Source organism: Gorilla gorilla, chromosome 13 (assembly GCF_029281585.2).
Source record: "Gorilla gorilla gorilla isolate KB3781 chromosome 13, NHGRI_mGorGor1-v2.1_pri, whole genome shotgun sequence".
Lineage (NCBI taxonomy): Eukaryota > Metazoa > Chordata > Mammalia > Primates > Hominidae > Gorilla > Gorilla gorilla.
The window spans coordinates 116,929,070-116,949,350 of NC_073237.2; the positions used below are offsets into that span (position 1 = coordinate 116,929,070).

At 44.6% G+C, this 20,281-nt stretch overlaps 1 protein-coding gene across 10 annotated transcripts in view; it reads right to left on the reverse strand.

Moving 5' to 3' along the window:
- The window catches only part of CDK5RAP2 (CDK5 regulatory subunit associated protein 2), a 188,681-nt gene extending 169,418 nt beyond the window's left edge, over nt 1-19,263 (reverse strand). For 6 of the 10 annotated variants that reach the window (XM_055351809.2, XM_063696731.1, XM_055351807.2 and 3 more), the window contains exons 1-3: nt 18,798-19,056; nt 10,845-10,912; nt 7,194-7,261 (exon numbers count right to left, since the gene is read on the reverse strand). In XM_055351809.2, coding sequence (XP_055207784.2) covers nt 7,194-7,261; nt 10,845-10,912; nt 18,798-18,856 — 195 coding nt within the window. In that variant the 5' untranslated portion in view covers nt 18,857-19,056. Of the gene's footprint in view, nt 1-7,193; nt 7,262-10,844; nt 10,913-15,612; nt 15,632-18,797 lie in introns of those variants that run through there. The other 4 variants (XM_055351808.2, XM_019033869.4, XM_063696727.1 and 1 more) reach the window with 4 other exon arrangements.
- Between the last annotated feature and the right edge of the window lie 1,018 nt (nt 19,264-20,281).

Sequence of the window (20,281 nt, forward strand, 5' to 3'; positions counted from 1 at the left end):
AGTAAACAATACTGCATGTAAGATAATACTGCCTACAGCAGCTAAGTGAGGTAGTAAAGAGGGGAGGATACTTTGGAATCAATTTCTGATGCTGATACTCTCCTTGGTGTCTTCAAATCATCAAGAAAACTGTTACTAGGTAAGTATCTTATAAATAATACTGGAGAAATAACAGAATTTTTTTTTTAAACAGGGTCTCTCTCTGTCGCTCAGGCTAGAGTGCAGTGGCGCATTCATGGCTCACTGCAGCCTCAACCTCCCAGGCTCAAGCAATCCTTCCACCTTAGCCTCCCAAGTAGCTGGGACCACAAGCACACATCACCATGCCCAGCTAACTTTTTAATTTTTTTTGTAGAAATGGGGTCTCACTTTGTGACCCAAGCTGGGTCACAACTCCTGGGTTCAAGCGATCCCCCTGCCTTGGTCTCCCAAAGTGCTGGGATTACAGGTGTGAGCCACCACACCCAGCCTCAATAACAGAAATTTAAAACTGAATCTCACACACCAGTTGGAATTTAACTACCTTATGAAATCAACTATTTTCATATTCTTTTGAATCTTTGCTCATGAATGCACATTTTTGCAGAATTATAACATAAGTGAATTTGCATATTCCATTGCTTTCATTTAATATTTCTTAAGTATTTTTCATATTGTGGCAGAATTACACAAAACTGTCAGTTGAAATAACTGCACTACCTTGCACTGAAGTGATTCACAGTCAACCGTTTAACCATTTCTCTGTTGTGCACTGATAGACTCAGTGTGCTCTCATGGAAAGTGACCAGCTTTACAATCAGAAAGACCAGGCTTGAATTTTGCCTTCTTTTTGCTTCTCAATCACAGTAAGCTCATGGGCAAGTTGTTTAACCTCTCCAACCTCAGCTTCCTCATCTGTGAAATATCCTCAACACACGCTTGTCAAAAGCAAAGAGATAACAAATATAAAATATAATTTCCCTTCCTTCCAGTTTTTCACAATTATACACAATGTGGCAACAAACACCTTCATCAACAGAGCTTTATTCCTTCTACTGGGTTGTTTCCCTAGTATCAATTTCCCCAAAATGGATTATTGGGCTCAAGAGTAATTTTATATTTATGGCTATCAAAATCTCTTTCCAAATGGCCTTCAAAAAGATAGTAAAAATTTACACTACTCAGCCCTCCATCTGGCCAGGTTTTTGGAGGGCATGGCCAGGACATGGGAGGTACGGGAACTCAGAGCGTTCAATTCAGCAGGCCATCCCACTACACAAACGAACCCCTGTACTTACACTTTTACCCCAACAGCCATAAGCCCTACTTGATTCCAAGTACTCAACTCAGCAAAAAGCCCTAGCACCGTCAGGCTATATGTTGTGCACAGAGCTCCGTGGAAAGTGGCTATGACACTCGCTCTGCCAGCTACAGACCTCGTCTTCAGCCACTTCCACTGAGCGGCATCCCACACAGTTCTTACACTCCTGCCATGTTCTAAGTTCACCCTCATTCTCCCACTCTTAGCCTCACCTTGCCCTCATTACTGCTTGCTTTCCTGACTCTGGCCCTGCATGCCCCCATCCTCATTATAAGCTGTCTGCCTCTAGATATGTCTCTAGGTATATCTCCTCTCCAGCCACTTTAGTAACAATAACCACAGTAGCCGCCCTGTTTGCTAAAGATCTGGTATAGCAGGCACTATCCTAGCATGTTATTTACTCCTCACCACAAGCCTCAGATGAACATTTTTCCCAGTTTTACAGATAAAGCAACCAAAATTCGGAGCTTTAGCATTCCATTCAAGGTTACACATTCATTCAATCAACAAATATTAGATGCCTACGATTTTGTTAGGTTCAGCGTTGAGTACCAGACATTGAATAGAGACACATGTTAAGCAAGTACACTAATAAAGAAATAATCACAAACTGTCACAAGAGTCATGGTAGGAGAGACAGGGCGCTGAGTACTTGCTAGAAGACAGAATCATGAGTTGAGAAGGGAGTTAGGGGTAGCCTCTCTAACAAGGCCACATTCAAGTTGAGGCAAGAAGGTCCAGGGGCCTGCCATTCAAGGAAAGGGAGAAAGCGTGTCCAGGCAGAGGGTGGAGCATGCACGTAGGCCCTGGCACAGGGACAAGCTGGGTGTGGCTGAGGAAGAGCAGCCTGTGTGGCTAGAGCAGTGTACGATGGGGAGAGGAATATGCTGAGTTCAGAAAGACAGGAAGCTGCCGATCACACAGGGCAGGTTCTCGTGGGCCAAGATTAGGGATTTTATTCCAAGGTCAAAGAAACATCACAGAAGGATGTACAGAAACTGAACACTGATGGGGCAGAACCCAGGGCAGTGGTTGTAGTCAACGGAATCTTTGGATTAGAGCAGACATCAGCATTCATTGAGTACCCTCTATGCACCAAGCATCATGCTAGGTGCTTTCCATACCTTACCTAATTAATAACTGAAGGAAAGATAGTAGTAGCCCCACTTTACACATGAGGTTTTAGAAGCAACCCATTTAAGGCCACAGATCAGTAAGTGGCAGGGCCAAGCCTGAAACCCAGTCCTCATCATTCTCAAATCCATGTCGTATCTATACACCATGGTGCTTCTGAAAGCTTCGGGGCCATACAAGTGGGGCAGGGGTGGAAGGTGAGGGAGCTATGATCTGGCAGTAAGTAACTCACAAACATATTATAGCAAATTTAAAGATGCAAACCTCCTAGTGAAGCCACAAACAAAACACTCAAATTTGACCAACTGCCTCGGCTGAGGCCAAGAATTTTCAACAACAGGAATAAGGGCCTCAATGCAAGAATGCCAACATCTCAGGGCAGGTGGGTATAAGATAAGAACAACAAAAGATAAGGAGACCAGGTGTGGACAGGATACAGGCAATTGTTTCAGCCACACCTGGCTAAGAGTTCTTTCAATTCCTTAGAAAGGAAGCTGCTAGACATAACAAATCCTATTCCATAGTATCTATTGTTTATTGCATGTAAGTTATGCTTAATATCTCCGACATCCAGAAATCTCATTTCTAGGAATCTACCCTTAAAAAAAAAAAATCACTCAGCGAGGCGTGGTGGCTCACGCCTGTAGTTCCAGCACTTTGGGAGGCCAAGGTGGGCGGATCACAAGGTCAGGAGATCAAGACCATCCTGGCTAACATGGTGAGACCAACCTGGCTAATAAAGTGAAACCCCACCTGTACTAAAAATACAAAAAATTAGCCAGGCATGGTGGCATACGCCTGTAATCCCAGCTACTAGGGAGGCTGGAGCAGGAGAATCACTTGAACCCGGGAGGCGGAGGCTGCAGTGAGCCGAGATCGTGCCACTCCACTCCAGCCTGGGCAACAGAGTGAGACTCTGTCTCAAAAAAAAAAAAAAAAAAAAATCACACAACTATAAAAAGATATATGCACAAGGAGATTCATCACAGCTTTGTTTATAAAAGTGAGAAATTAGAAACAACCTGAAATGTCCCACAGTAAGGTTATATAAATTATGGCTCAATCTATCCCTTTTATTAAGCCTTGATTTAATATTACACAGCCAGTAATAATGCCATCCACGAGTATTGATAATGGAAAGTTATCCATGTCATTCCCTGTCAAAAGCCAAGATTAAACTCTTCCATATGTTCACAAAGATAGCTACTTGGACAGCATATGTTGTACCAGATTCTGGGTCTTCCCTACTCACCCAAAAAACATGTTTTTTAAAGGGAGAGACAGATAGCAGTGTCCAGAACAAGTCACAACAGGTACAGGCCTTCACAAAATGCTGCCTCCGCGAGGCCTCCTCTGGTCTAGGGAGGGAAGACCAATAAGACAGGCTCCCATAGAAGAGCAACTGATTTACCGACTTCCTACCATAAGGCCTGCCATACAGGTGATTATACCCTCAGCTAATGAGGATATTAGACAATGGATTACCAGTTTAAAGACCAAAAAGAAGACATGTGGTTTTCACATGCCAGAGTGAGTACTCGCACAGAACAGTCAAATGAAATAGAAAGGAATTCCTTTGATAGAAGACCTGGGTTCAAAGCTGAATAAGTCCCTACCCCTGTCTGGGCTTCAGAGTCCCCATATGTCAAATGAAAGCACTGGAAGAGATGATTCTTAGAGCTCCTCCAACTCTGAAATTAACTCCATTCTAAATATCCCTTCATTCCATGCCCTTAGCTCCACATTCCTCCCTTTGGGCCCACAACACCACAGCAGCCTTTTAACTCATCACCTTACCACCAGCCTTGCTCCCCTCCAAACTCTTCTCCTCATAGTCACCAGCCTGGTAAGCTTTTGAAAGCACAATTCTGGTCATTTCCCTCCCCAGATTAAAATCCATTGCTGGTTCCCTTTCATCTTCAGGACAAAAACCAAACAAAGCAGTGTAACATTCAAGAACCTGCAGGAGCTGGCCCCTGCCTGCTTCAATGGCCTCACTTCTCTCCACTCCCCTCACACAGCCTCCTTCCAGCCGGTAAGTTCAGGGAACTTACAGCTCTCTGAACTCATCAAACCCTGTCATGCCTCTCTCTACATTTGCACATGTGAGTCCTTGTGCCTGGGATGCTCCCTAGCTCTCCCCACTTGACCAAACCGTACCTGTCCCTGATGACCCAACTCAGGCAACATCTCCTCCAGAGGCTTCTCTGAATCCCGAGTCATAGCCCCTCCTCTGTGGCCCCACAGCACCCTAGACTTATACCTCTGTCCCTGCACTATTTTCCTATCCATCTTCCCAATCAGATTGTGAGCCTCTGGACAGGGGGACTTACCTGGTCTTAATCCACTGCAGATTCCCCCTGGCAGAGAGCCTGGCACAGTGGCATATATTAAAAAATGTTTATTAAATGGATGAACTCTGAGGAAAACCAGAAGGTGACCTATGTGTTGCCAGCTCCCAACTAAATGCAACTCCTGATGGTTAGGTATCAATCATCTGAGACTAGAATAGGACGAATCATGAGTTTCCACTTTAAACCCAAAGTATCTCAGCCCCCTCCTTAATATGCATGCTCTTAAAATTAGCTTTAGGTGCCAAGAGCATTTCCTATAAGCATCCCACAGAAAGTTCAGACTACCACTACATACAGATCGTGCATTTTGTAACTCAGGCCAAATGAAAAATTTCAGTGATTCATAAAGACCTGAAAGGGAGACATCGAGAACAGTGTGGCCATTTCAATTCCGGCTGCAGAATTTGCTCTTGAAAATGCTACAATAAAAAATATTAATGCCATAAAAACCTAACAGCAACCAAAGGACTACAGTCATAAAGAAAAAAACATAAATCCTAAAACATGTTGGCATAGAAGCCTCTCCCTCACCTTCAAGTAAAACAGGATTTAGGTCATCAAGAACACATCTGAACAAGGGGAACTTGAATCACATGGCAGAGTGGAAAAAAATAACAGTAATTATAACAATAACAGTAAGAAAAGGAAGAAGCAGTCATGGCAAACACATAGAATGTACTCTGTGCTTTGCAAATATTCACTCATTCAATCCTCCTAACAACCCTATGAAGTAGGTACTGTTATCAGGCCCATTGTTAAAATGAGGGAAGTACAGAGAGGTTAAGTGACCGGCCACAGGGCACCCAGGAGAAGTGGACAAACAAGCAGCCTGGCTCCAGAAGCCAATGGGCCTTAGGCAGCACAGACTGCCTCTGAGAACAATTTTGCCACATCACATCCCTGGGCCTCAGTTTCTCCTATATAAAATAAAGAGGGTTGTGTTCAATTCTAGGATTCCTTTCAGTTCAATAAGCAGATAAAAGATGTGAAACCAAAATTCTAATATTCTGTGAAATTTTCCAATTTAGAAATAAAATGTAAAACAGTGCCCTTCAAAAATGAAATAACTATCTTGCAGAGCCGCTTTAATATTAAAGTAACATATACAAAGAGCTTAGCACTTAAAGTACCCAGCTCAGAGCAAGAGCTCAATAAACAGTAGCTGTTATTACTCTTATGATAAAACAGGAACAACCATTTAATAGTAGAGCATATTTTAATTATACACGATGTAGAATAGTCAAATCTCATTCGTTTGAGGCCCCAGACCCCACAGCATAGATCGAGTTGTACAGCTGAAATTATAACAACCCAAAGCTCAGAAATTACTTGTTTCCATTAGAGATCTGACAAGTCATTTCTTCAATTGGTCACTGGTGGTTTGCAGATAACTATTAGCAGTAATGAGTATTCTAAATTAAATCCAGAGACAGCACTGCTCTGTTCTGTAAAGACAACTGGGGAGAAAGAAACATAATTGTGGAATGTCCTTCTCTCTGTGTCCTCCATCTTCTCTCTGTTAAGTATCTCTTGTGTCTTGCATAGTATGGATTTCATTTGCTTACAAATGAAGAAGGGTCTAATTCTTCCCATGATAAATGAGAGCACTGAACAGGTAACTTGTTAAAGAGAATTGGAATTGGGAAAATAACCTTATTTTCCTGTTACTTGACAACAAACCCCCTCTGCTAATAAATGAAAGACACAATGCTGGAAGACATCAAGCATTGAAGCCAAATCTATCACCAAGTAATCCATTCTCAGAAAGAAAACTACACAGTACTAGGTACAGGCTACTCACATTTCATTCAACAGCAACAAAGATAAAGTCTACAAAATGCAAGGGGAGGCACAATGCAGTGGAAAGAATAATGGCTTTGGAATTAATAAAAACCTGGATTCAAATCCCAACTCTGACGCTTATGTATTATATGACCATAAACAAGTCTCTCCTAGTCTTAAGATTCCTAACCTGTAAAATGGAAATGATACAAAATATCTCAAAGGTTGCAGTGAGCATCAAATAGGGGACCATAAATAACGTGCCTTATGGTAACAGTCAGGCCTTTGACAAATGTTAGCTCCCCTCAACTGTGCAACATGCGAACATCCTCACCTTTAGGACACCAGAAAGACACCAAACTTGAAAACCAAAGTTGAAAACCAAAAGTTTCACCCAAAGTTGAAAACTGCTGATCCCGTCAGAACCTATATTTGGCCCTTGTATAAAGGGCTGACTGCATGTGTACGTAAAAGTCTCACAGAAGATGTCCATGAGACATGGCACCTCCCTGCCTCTGGCATCACCGAACTTAGATCTCAAGAAACACAGCTTTCCTGGGTCTGGCTGGACAGTGGCAGCAGACACAATTTATTGGGGGCAGTAATTTGGTATTTCCACTTACATTTTCAAAGTCCTTCATGTTCCGTGCTCTGGTGGGAGACACTGTTTCTTCTGACACATTTGGGAACACTGTAAAAAGGTAAAATAGAGGAAAACGTCACAGCATGCAAACTGCCCAGTGTTCCTATTGGGGAATAGAGCACAGAGAGGAAAACAACACGAACTGCTTCCACAGTACACGCGGCTGGTACTTGCTGTCTGTTGTGATTTACTGATTTTACTCCAGGGAAAGCTCTAAACCATTAATTTACAAATTACTTAAACTAACCCCAAAGTAACAATGTGCACATCAGAGGATGAACCCAGCAAACACATCAGGCATTTTGCAAAGCAGACTGTCCTGATATGTACTTCCTTATTTCATGAAATTACCTTACTGAACAGAGTGGCATCTTCTCATGTCAGTAATTACAACAAAGCACATCTAACTGACTTGACAGCAGGGGTTGGCAAACTTTTTCTTAAAACGCCAGACAATATTTTAGGCTTTGTGGGCCATACACAAAGCCTAAAATCTGTCACAACTACTCAAATCCTCTGTTGTCACACAAAAACAGCCACAAACAATCCATAAACAAAGTGGTTGTGTTCCAATAAAAGTTTATTTTCAAAAGCAAGCAGTGGACCGGAAACTGCTGACCTGTTTTAAACACTATGGCAATACCCAAATCTCTCCGCAGCATCTTTAACTGAACAAACATGTATTACACACCTACTCGGTGCCAAGCCCCATCCTGCATGCTGAGGAAACAATGGTGAAGGAGACACCAATCCTGCCTCCAAGAGGTTCCCTATCGAGTGAGCAGGATGGAGATCTAAACTAACTGTTATCAGGCTGAATAAAGCCCATGGCACTTTGTAGGTGTTCAGTAAATGTGTGCTGAGTGAATAAGTTCATTCTTTCAAAATATATGCACTGAGAATCCACTTTCTGCTAGGCCCCTTTCTAGATGTGGAAACATCAGGAAACAAACAAATGCAGCCGATAGTCTAGAGGGAGGAAACACAATAAACAAAACAAAAGGACAACTGCATAATATGTTAAAAGGTGATAAATGCTATGGAGAAAAATAAAGTAGATAAGGATAGGAAATAGGAGGCATGGGGTGAGGACTGCCATTTTAGGTAAGGTGGTTAAGGAAGGTCTCAATGAGAAGGTGACATCTGGGCAGACTTGAAGAGAAAGGACCAGTTACCTGGGGGAGAATTCTCCACGTTCAGGGAGAAGCCTGAGGTGGAAGCACGGTCCCCAGTGGGTCTGGGGAACAGTCAAGAGGCCAAAAGGCTGGAGCTCAATAAACAAAGGGGGATAGCAGGACAGGAGGTGAGAGAGGTAAACAGGGACAGACTGTATATGATTTTTAGGCTCTTCTAAGGACTCTGAGGAGCTGCTGGAAGGTTTGCAGCTAAGGAGTAAGATGATTCGACTTAGGTTTCTACAGGCTCCCTCTGGCTGCCTTTCTGAGAACAGACTGTAAGGGGCTTAGGAGAGAAACAGGGAAACCAGTTAGGAGAATATTGAGATAATCTAGGCCGCAGATCATGGTGGGTTGGAGTAGGATGGAAGGAGTATAGGTGGGTGAGAACTAGTCTGATTCCGATACTTTAAAAGTAGCGAACAGGAATAAATGAAATGAGATGAGATGAAGTGAAATACACAATGTTGAGAGAGGAAAGTACACCTTAGTCAGCCTGGGGAGAGCCAAAGAGGGTGGTGAGCTTTGAGCTGAGTCTTAAAGAGGGAGCAAGGAGGCACCGGGCAGATGAGGAACAAAAGGAAGGAGAGACAGCCCAGGCAAAAGCACAGAGGCGGGAGGGGGCATGGTGTTCGTAAACCACTTAGCAGAAAAGAGGCTAAGGAGTGGGCAGGGCAGACTGTGAAGGGCACGCTAGTTTGTTTTCCTGTTCCTCAAACGGGCCATGCCCTCACCTGTGTCTGGGATGCTCATCCCCTCCTTTTTCCTTACCTACATCTGACTTACTCAGGTCTCTGCTCCAATATCAATTTCTTGGGAAACTCTAGCCTGACCCACCTCCACACCAGAGGAAATCTCCCTTTAATCCCCTCTCACAGCACTTGATACATCTTTGCTCCTGACACTGACCATACAAATTCTCATAAGGGTTTGTCTGTCTTCTCAGCTTAACAGTAACCACATTTGAGGTTGAATTTTAGCACTGAGCCCAGAGTCTGGCATGAAGCAAACGTATACTATCGGCTAAATTAAGAAATAGGCTGGCCAGGCACGGTGGCTCATGCCTGTAATCCCAGCACTTTGGGAGGCTGCGGCAGGTGGATCACCTGAGGTCAGAAGTTCGAGACCAGCCTGGCCAACGTGGTGAACTCCGTCTCTACTAAAAATACAAAAATTAGCTGGGCGTGGTGGCGCGTGCCTGTAATCCCAGCTACTCGGGAGGCTGAGGCAGAAGAATTGCTTGAACCCACGAGGCGGAGGTTGCAGTGAGCCGAGATCGCACCACTGCACTCCAGCCTGGGCAACAGAGCGAGACTCCATCTCCAATCAGACTTGTTGGATTTTGCATTTAAAGTAAAAGTTGCCAATGAGTGCGGTGGCTCATGCCTGTAATCCCAGCACTTCTGGAAGCTGAGGCAGGTGGATCACTTGAGTCCAGGAATTCGAGACCAGCCTGGCCAACATGGCAAAACCATCCTACAAAAAATACAAAAATTAGCCGGGTGTCGTGGCACACGCCTGTAGTCCCAGATACTAGGGAGACTGAGATGGAGAATCGCTTGAGTCCAAGAGATCAAGGCTGCAGTGTGCATGATCGCACCTCTGCACTCCCAGCCTGGGTGACAGGGCAAGACCCTGTCTCAAAAAAATAAAAAGTAAAAATAAAGTAAAAGTTAATAGGTTCCTCAGGAAAACATGAAGGTGCCCTGTAAGTTAAGGGATTTTCCAGAAATAAACTGTGGGACTCTTTTTCCTGTCTGCTCCAAAATCTCCCTCCTTTTGCACATATCTCAGCACTGTGGAGAAGAGGAAAAAAAGAACAAGTCAAAATATCTTAGAGATATTTTGCAAAAACTAGCACTACCCACAGAGACGCTTAAGCATTCACTTTTTTCAGAAATAAAAATTATGAAGAATGCTTAGCTAGACCCAAACTGCAAAGTCTCCTCATAATCCAGCTTAAACACAATATGCTACTTATTTACTCAGAGCCGTCTCCTGTGGTCTAACCAGCTATTTGTCTCCAAAGGGCAGGCCCGTGTAGGAATGCGGGGCCTCAGCCGGCAAACAGGATCCAGCAGCCTGCCAGGAAGGCCTTGGCACACTAGAGTCCAGATGGCAGCTCTCCTGGGCCTCCAGCCACTGGCCTAGCCGCCAATTCAATGTCCAGCCTCCGTGCAGTTGTTCAGTTCAGCAAACGCTCACTGAATCCCTATAGCTTTAGTAGCAACAAATGAAACTCATGAAGTATGGCCAAAAGGACAATTCCTCTAGTCCAGTGTTTATGAAAGGAGGTGGAAAGCAAATCAATACATACAAAAAATACTGAGCACCTACTGTGTGCCAGTTCAGGGAAGCCTCTGGGCCCCAGAGATATGAAAGCTCAAGATGCTCACAGTTCAATGTCTACTTTCCTTGTTCTTTACTCAAGAGAATGCCTGGTTTTGTGTACTTACCACCATTTCCCAACCCAGCATTGGGGTTGATGCCATCCAGGTCATCTGGTACACTGGGAACAAGGCCACTAGGAGAGAACATATGAGATAAGAGATGAGCTAATGTTTGAACAACAGAGACTGTTAAGACCGTCTGGACTGCACATGACAATCATCCCATGGCCAGGAGGGATGCACACAGCTGGGCTACCTATGTGGCATGAAGCACAGAGGTTAAGAACTCAGGCTTTGGGGCTGAGTTCCAGCTCCAACACTTGATAGCTGAGTGACCTTCAGTAACGTCATTCATTCAGTCATACATCAAATGTTCTGTGTGCCAAACATGTGCTAGTGGCAGAGGCACTGTGACAAGTACAAGATACTCATGTTTCTGAGTCTCACCCTCTTAATCTGGTACATGGGGATACCATGCCCTCCCTGTAAAAATTAAATTCGTTCATGTATATAAACACAAAGCACATAGTAAGTATTCAGTAAACGGCAACTATTGTTGTTGTTACTATTATCATTATGACTACTAATATGCCTATCACCACCTCTGGGAATCAGACACCAATTTAAATGTTTTAAGAATGTCAAACAATGCAAAATTCACTGATCCAAGAAGTTGTCTTGGTTGAATTACATAAATAAATTCAGTGAGGATCTGGAGACACTGACAGAAAACTAACCCATAATAGGAGGTGTGGTGTGACACAAAAGACACTACCCTGATCTACTCTAAGCTCTGCCATGTATCTCTCTGAGCCTCACTTTCTTCAGCTGTAAAATGAGAACAGCAGCTACCTCAAAGAGTAATTGGCAATTAAACAAGATACTGCAAGGTACCAGTATATTGTGGGTACTCCACAAATGGGAGCAAAATATCATGTCGCCTTGAAACCTACAGTGCTTTACAATTTATAAAAGATTTACCATCATTAGAATTGCCTAATTCCCTGAGGGTGCACACATTTTTCAAAGGAAGGCCCCAAGGCCCAGACAATTTTACTGTCCTAGCCAGGGTCACATGGCGGTTCTGTGGAGAGCCAGGTCCAGAAGCCAGGTCTTTTATGTCCAACCCCCACGAATACTTCCCTATCCCACACTGTAAAGTAGGAGTTGATGGAAACTCAGCTTGACTTCTTGGCAATTTGCTCTTTCCATGCCTCTAAATCCAAATTCATTGTGCTCCTAGGATAATTTCGCCTGACCACCAAACTTTGGAGTTGGAATGTACACTTCAAGATCAAAAACAGGCAAAAAATTGGAAATATCATAAAATTCCAACATCAAGAAAATGATCACAAAAAAATGTGTCCGGGCTGGGTGCAGTGACTCATGCCTATAATCCCAGTATTTTGGGAGGCCAAGGCCAGTGCATCACTTGAGATCAGGAGTTCGAGACCAGCCTGGCCAACATGGTAAAACCCCATCTCTAATAAAAATACAAAAATTAGCCAGGCATTGTGGCAGGTGCCTGTAGTCCTAGCTACTTGAGAGGCTGAGGCAGGAGAATCACTTGAACCCAGGAGGCAGAGGTTGAAGTGAGCTGAGATCACGCCACTGCACTCAAGCCTGGGTGACAGAGTGAGACTCCACCTCAAAAAAAAAAAAAAAATTAAAAAAAAATGTGTCCCCTGTAAATGTAAATGAAAAAACGTAAACAGAATATGTCCTCAATAATGAAAACAAATATATACAGTACATAAATACTGAAGTCACCTCAAGTCCGTTTTGGAAATAGGTGGGCTACAGATATATAACAAGACAAAGGAAATATACTGAAATATTAAAAATTATCATTAGTAGGGAAATGAGAGGTTTTCTCCCTTTTTAATGTTATATAATTCTCAATTTCCTCCAATAAACATCACTAAAAGGACAAAGTCAATTTTCTAAACTGAATTTTAAAAACTAAAATCAAGTTCAACCATCACCTTTTGCAGATGGTGGTCCAGAAGCCCAAAGTCACATACACCAGGTTATTGGCCAAGCTCAGCCTAAGGTCTGGTCCTGCATTCTCAATCTGGGGTTCTCTCCACCAGAGCCATTACATTAACTCCCACTGGCTAAAACTGCCCATGAATAACTCAAACCAAGATCAATCACAGCTGAAAAGTACCTAGCAAACAAAGCCAAAGATTCTGGTCTTAGACAAGCTTCCTACAGGCAAACACTGAAGTTTGAAAAATGACATCTGACATCCCAACTCTTAGACAAAACCACTATGTAATGCAGAAATTTTTGCTTGGATCCTGCCAAATTTCCACTCGGGCTTTACCTACCCACTTTTAAAATGCTATGAATCTGTCATCTGCACCCTCCAGTCAGTTCCAACTACACCTCCAGTTGCAAGCAGCTCCCTCTTTCCATTCTAATCATTCACTTGTAGCCTCATAATTAAGGCTGGGGCCTCAGGGAGACTCACAAGAAATAACAATATAAGCAAAACAAAAGGGCTCAGATATGATCTTATTCCACAGATGAGAAGACTGAAACCCAGAAATGGGTTAGGAACTTATTTACTCAAAATCACAAAAGTTAGTGGCAAATCCAAGCCCAAAATCCAGGATCCCAGTGTCTTTTCCACTTGCTAGCCTGTGTGTGGACTGCCCAAAGCTACCATATAAATGTGACACATGGTGGAGTACCAGTTTCCTCACGTGCAAAATAAAGCACAATCTAAGAAACCTGCCCTTGTATGGGGCACCCATGCTGCACAAGCACCACACTCAGCACAGGACAGGCAGCCTTCCCTTTCATCCTCACCACAGGATTAAAGTCCATTTTCTAAACTGAATGTTTGAAACTAAAATCAGGTTTAATCCTCACTATAGTCTTTCTGCGGTTGGTAGTACTTTTTAATGTTGCCTTTTTTTTTTTTTTTTTTTAATGAGGAAACAAAGACCCAAAAGTTAACAGGCTGGAAACTCCAAGCCAGCCTGACTTTAACCCCCTGCTGTGAACCTACACCACCCTGGTACCCCCGACGCCTTCCCGGAGGTTGGGGGTGGCAGGGGTGTGGTGGTGGTTAAGGGCCGAATGGACTTAGGCATAAAGTTTCCATCACTCAGCACAGGGCACAGCCATCATAACAACTGTTCTGTTTTGTTTTGGTTTTTTGGAGACTCTCACTCTATCGCCCAGGCTGGAGTGCAGTGGCGTGATCTCAGCTCATTGCAACCTCCACCTTCCGTATTCAAGCGATTCTCGTGCCTCAGCCTCCCAAGTAGCTAGGATTACAGGCATGCACCACCATGCCCGGCTAATTTTTTGTACTTTTAGTAGAGATGGAGATTCACCACGTTGGCCAGGCTGGTCTTGAACTCCTGAGCTCAGGTGACCTGACCGCCTCAGCCTCCCAAAGTGCTGGGATTACAGGCATGAGCCACCACGCCCAGCTATAGCAACTGTTTGTGGATAATTTTTGAGTGACTGAATGGACCTTCACCTGAGCTCCACCACCTCATCCTCCTATCTTGCTCTATTGCTACTGAAAAGGACTGACCTCTTTCTATGCCTACATATGCCAGCAACAATTGTCCACTCAAACCATAAGACCCAAGGGGTCTTATGTCTCCTTGACAAATTGTTTCATGAGAGTCATGGATGAGACCAGACATCACATTCTGACAACGATTACACAAACAAACTCACTTTTGTCTTTTAACAACCCCTTTTTCATTCTATTTTATTCTTAATTAGAGAAAAATAAATTTAAAAAAATACAGATAAGCCTAAAGTTCTCCTTGGCTCCTCCTCGCTCCCATCTAGTACCCGCCTAAGAGGTAATCACTGTTTTCAAAAAGACCTATAACTTCCAGATCTTTTTATGTGTTTTTACACAGATAGTTTCAATTTTGCTGCTTAAAAACACACGCAATCAAACAGTATACATCATGCTACAACATCCTTCTTCTACTTAATATGCCCTCAAGATGTTTTCATGACAGTACAAATAGATATGCCTCAAAGTTTTCAACTCCTACAAAGCTTTCTACAGCAGTGTTCTTCAAACTTTACTGACCATGAGCCACAGAAGAAATATTATTACCCTTCATCCTTGAAATGTTTTCTATTCTGTTCTATTTTTCTAAATCCTGGTTGCAACCTACTAAATTGAACTTCATGAGCTACCAACGGGCCACAGTCTGAAAGATACTTTTGAAAGGATGTGTATTTACCCAATCCCCTACTGATGATAATTCAATTTGTTTCCAAGTTTTTCTTTTACATGCAATGTCATATGAATGTCCTTATAAGGTCCCATATGCACAAGTATGAGGATTTCTCTAGAATAGATGACAAGAAGTGGAATTGCTGGGTCAAAATATATTCACGTTTTTTAAATGGACGATGGATTTGAATACACATTTCTCCAAAGAAAGTGTACAAATGGCTAAAAGGCACATGGAAAGATGCTCAACACATCAGTAGTCATTAACATGTAATCAATACCACAATGAGGGCCAGGCGGGGTGGCTCACTCCTGTAATCCCAGCACTTTGGGAGGCCGAGGCGGGCAGATCACCTGAGGTCAAGAGTTCGACACCAGCCTGGCCAACATGGTGAAACCCCGTCTCTACTAAAAATACAAAAATTAGCCGAGCATGGTGGCACGTGCCTGTAGTCCCAGCTACTTGGGAGGCTGAGGCACCAGAATCACTTGAACCCACGAGGCAGAGGTTGCGGTGAGCCGAAATTGCACCACTGCACTCCAGCCTGGGCAAGGGAGTGAGACTCTGTCTCAAAAAAAAAAAAAAAAAGACCACAATGAGATACCTACCATGTCACACCCGTCACACCCAAAGGATGGCTATAATCCAAAGGACAATAAAAATATCAGTGAAGGGCAGGCACAGTGGCTTGTGTCTGTAATCCCAGCTCTTAGCAAGGCAGAGGCAGGAGGATCACTTGAGCCCAGGAATTTAAGACCAGCATGGGTAACACAGCAAGACTGTCTCTAAAAAAAATTAAAAACAAAAGCCTTAAAAAGGAAAGAAATTCTGACACATACTACAACACGCATGAACCTTGAGGACATAATGCTAAGTTAAATAAACCAGTCACAGAAGGACAAATAGTGTATGATTCTACTTATATGCGACACTTAGAGTAGTCAAAATCATAGAGACAGGCTGGGCGCAATGGCACATACCTATAATCCCAGCACTCTGGGAGGCCAAGGCAGGCACAACACTTGAGGCCAGGAGTTCAAGACCAGCCTGGTCAACCTGGTGAAACCCCGTCTCTATTAAAAATACAAAAATTAGCCAGGCGTAGTGGGGCATGCCTGTAGTCCCGGCCACTAAGTGGCTGAACCACGAGAATTGCTTGAACTCTGGAGGCGGAGGTTGCAGTGAGCCAAGATCACTCCACTGCACTCCAGCCTGGGCAACAAAGCGAGACCGTGTCTCAAAAAAAAAAAAAAAATCATAGAGACAGAAAGTAGAATGGTGATTGTCAGAGGCTGGGAGAAGAGGGGAATAGGGAGTTACTGTTTTAACAGGGACACAGTTTCTGTTTTGCAAGATGGAGAGTTACGAAGATAGACAGTGGTGACCATTGAGCAATAATACAAATATATTTAATACAACTGAACCATGCTTTAAAATGGTTAAGATGGAATGTATGCAGTATCTACGTCCTGCAAAGGCAGGGAGATGAGGGAAAGGAGAATATTTGCTGATCTGTTGAGTAGTTACTCTGGGTCAGACACTGAGCTAAACTTTTTAGGATTCATTTTAATCCTTATGCCAACCCTAGACTTTATACCAACCCCTTTTACAGATGATAAACACTGAGGCTCACAGATGATGAGTGACTTGCCCCAGATCAAGGGGTTGTTAAGTAGCAGAACTGGGATTAAAACCCAGCTAGGCCTGGGACCCCAAAAGCCATGTGTCTGGCCAAAAAGCACTGAAATAAGAATGGCTATCTGAGAGAATAATAATGGAAGTTATGATAACAGCAATAAGCAGCATTAAAAGTATAAAGCAGCAGACTGTGAAGAGCAGATTTAAATTTTAAAAATAGTTCTCACGCCGGGCGCGGTGGCTCACGCCTGTAATCCCAGAACTTTGGGAGGCCAAGGAGAGCAGATCACGAGATCAGGAGATGGAGACCATCCTGGCCAACATGGTGAAATCCCGTCTCTACTAAAAATACAAAAATTAGCCACGCACGGTGGTGCACTCCTGTAATCCCAGCTACTCCGGAGGCTCAGGCAGGAGAATTGCTTGAACCCGGGAGGCGGAGGTTGAAGTGAGCCGAGATCGCGCCACTACACTCCAGCCTGGTGACAAAGCAAGACTCCGTCTCAAAAAAATAAATAAATAAAAAATAGTTTTCAAACTGTAGTATAAAAAACTATTCGAGATGCAAAGGACAATACAGGAGAGAAGCCATACTCCCAATATATTGGGGCAGTGGATGTAAAATAGATAGAAAAGGGCATGATGAAATACCACAGGACCCCATTAGACAGGAACTGCAAAGCATCTTAGTCTGTGCCTCATACATGAAGGTTCTCAATAAACAGAAAAACCATTTGTCCAGGTTTACCCAAGATAGGCCCTATTTATGTCTGCTGCCCGGGCATAAATATTAATTATTTTCACTTTCCTTTTTTTTTTTAAAGATAGAGTCTCACTTTGTCACCCAGGCTACAATGCAGTGGCATGAACACAGCTCACTGCAGCATCAACCTTCCGGGCTCGTGCAATCCTCCTGCCTCAGCCTCCCGAGCGGCTGGGACTACAAGTGCATGCCACCACGCCTGGCTGATTTTTGTATTTTTTGTAGAGATAGGATTTCACCATGTTGCCCAGGCTGATCTCACACTCCTGAGCTCAAGAAATCGGCCCACCTCGGCCTCCCCAAGGGCTAGGATTACACAGGTGAGCCACCGCACCTGGCTCTTTTCACTCTTAAGTGTCCCAGTTAGCACAATAAATACCATGGTCACCCTTTCAATTAGGATCTGTTGACTAAAAGCAGCAGCTTGTCCATAGTAGAGCTGGATAAACAGTGCAGGTTCTCAGTCAGGGCTCTCCTCCTCTTCCCTCTACTCACTCTCCAACCAGGAGTCCAGGACAACCACAGGGGTCAGCCGTGGAGCAGAGTAGCTCTCTGTTAGGCCTTCCTACCAGACCCCAGCTCCACCAGCAATGGGGACTCCACAGTCTCTTGGGGCAGGTCCATGGGAGGCCACTCTTGGCCATTATTCCCTGATTCATATCACCTTTGATGACAGTAGTAATAATGACACTAATGGCAACACAAGATCATTTTTTAAGCACTGATTATGTGGCAGGCACTACACCTGCCAAGCAAATGGCTCGACAGGCATCACCTCTTTTAATCCTCATCCCAACTCTGTTGGGTGGATATTACTAGCCCATTTTACAGATGGGAAAGCCGGTGAAATCACTTTACCAAGGTCACACAGCTAGTCAGTTTACAGGGCTGGATTTGAATCCAGTTTTGTCCAACTCCAGCCAAGGTTCTTAATCATTGCACTCCACTGCCTCCTGGGTGGCCACTATGTGACCCAAAAAGCAAAGTCTGGGCATACCGGCTACACTCTCTCCATAATGAAAACAAACCCTCAAACCAGAATGAACCATCAGGTGCCCTCAAGGTCCCTGTTCTCCACCAATCCCCACTAACGGGATACTCCAAGTGACCCCACCCTCGTCCTACTCTTTCAGAAAACCCCTTACCTGTTCTTCACAGTCTCTACAAAGTACGTGGCGCAATGCTACTGGCAATTGTGGTGCAGGTCGCGGCTCCCAGCCCTCCAGAGTGTCAGCTGGTGGGCCCCCCAGAGACCCTCTCCGAAGGAACCCACCCCACACACTGCCCCTGGCCAGACACCCTCAAGAGCAAACCCCAAGGCCGCGTTAGAGCGAAATCCCATCAGCTGGAACCCCGGCCCGGTTACCACGACCACCAATGCCCCGGCCGCACCTGCAGCCGCTGAGCGTCCCAGGGACGGTGACGTCCTCTTCCAACACCGAGTCCATCATGGATACAGAGGTGGCGGCGGCGTTGGTGTCTGTGGCGGCGGCGCCACTAGTACCCCCCGCGGTAGCGACCCGCCGGGCTCCCCGGGTCCCCGCCCCCTCCACCCCAGCTCTTGTTCAGACTCTTGCGGCGCCGCTGGAATTCAAACCACAGACGCTGCCATCTTTCCCGGCGCTTCTTCCTACGGAAACGAGGCGGGGTCACTGAGGCGCACGCAGTGAAGCCGACCGGCTGGCGCCAGAGGACGGGCAGTGAAGCGGGGATAGGTGCCATCTTAACTAAGGGCATAGCATCCGCGCTTAAGCAAGCAAAAATAAGAGACAAAAAAGGCCGGCTGCCATTTTTTGTGAGGGCACTCAGGGAGAGGCGAGGGCGGGTGCCATCTTTGTTGAGGGCCAAAGCGGGCCCTAGTCCGTTAATTTACGCGGGAGATGGAAATGAATACAGCCCTTCAGGAATCCTCAAAGTTCCTAAACTCGTGTTTGCTTTTCTGGAATAATGACCCCAAAACTTTGGGATTTGACCTTAAGTTGAAACTCAGATAACTGAGTGCTGCCTTGCTTTGGAAAAATCCTACGTGCGGAATCTCAAGGCAAACAGTAATTTGCAGACTTAGTTTGAAGCAAATAACTCATTCCCATGAGCCAGTGGTCAACAGCACTCCCACTCCAGTCTCTCACCTATTGGTCTTTTATTACCATTAGGCCTCAAAGGCACCTGTGGTCAGAAAACTGAGGGCCAGCAAGAGGAAAGGACTCTCCCAAAGTAATTAAGTATTGACAATGTCTTTCAACTGGAGCGGGGGTCCGCAGCTCCTGCCAACTAGATGAGGGCTCTCTGCATAACCCTGGCTGCCTTTCTTTTTTTTTTTTTTTTGAAATGGTGCCTCTGTCGCCAGGCTGGAGTGCAGTAGCGCGATCTCAGCTCACTGCAACCTTCACCTCCTGGGTTTAAGCGATTCTTCTGCCTCAGCCTTGCGCCACCACACCTGGGTAATTTTCGTATCTTTAGTAGAGACGGGGTTTCACCATGTTGGCCAGGATGGTCTCAATCTCTTGACCTCGTGATCTGCCCACCCCGGCCTTCCAAAGTGCTGGGATTACAGGCATGAGCCACAGCACTGGCCCCTTGGCTACCTTTCTTAAAGCACATAGCAATCACCAAACACTTAGATAATCTTGGCAGAGCTTAAGCAATGAAATTAACCTTCCCCTCCTCAACGCAGTGTTGCTCCTTCCTCTGCAGGCCCTTGTGAGAGCGCCCGATGAAAATAACTTGAAATGGTTGGTGAGTGGATAGATAGTGACTTTCCCAGTAATCTTGAACAATTCCCCTTTCACCCTCAGTTTCCTCATTCTTTTTTTTTTTTTAATAGACAGAGGGTCTCACTATGTTGCCCAGGCTGGTCTTGAACTCCTGGCCTCAAG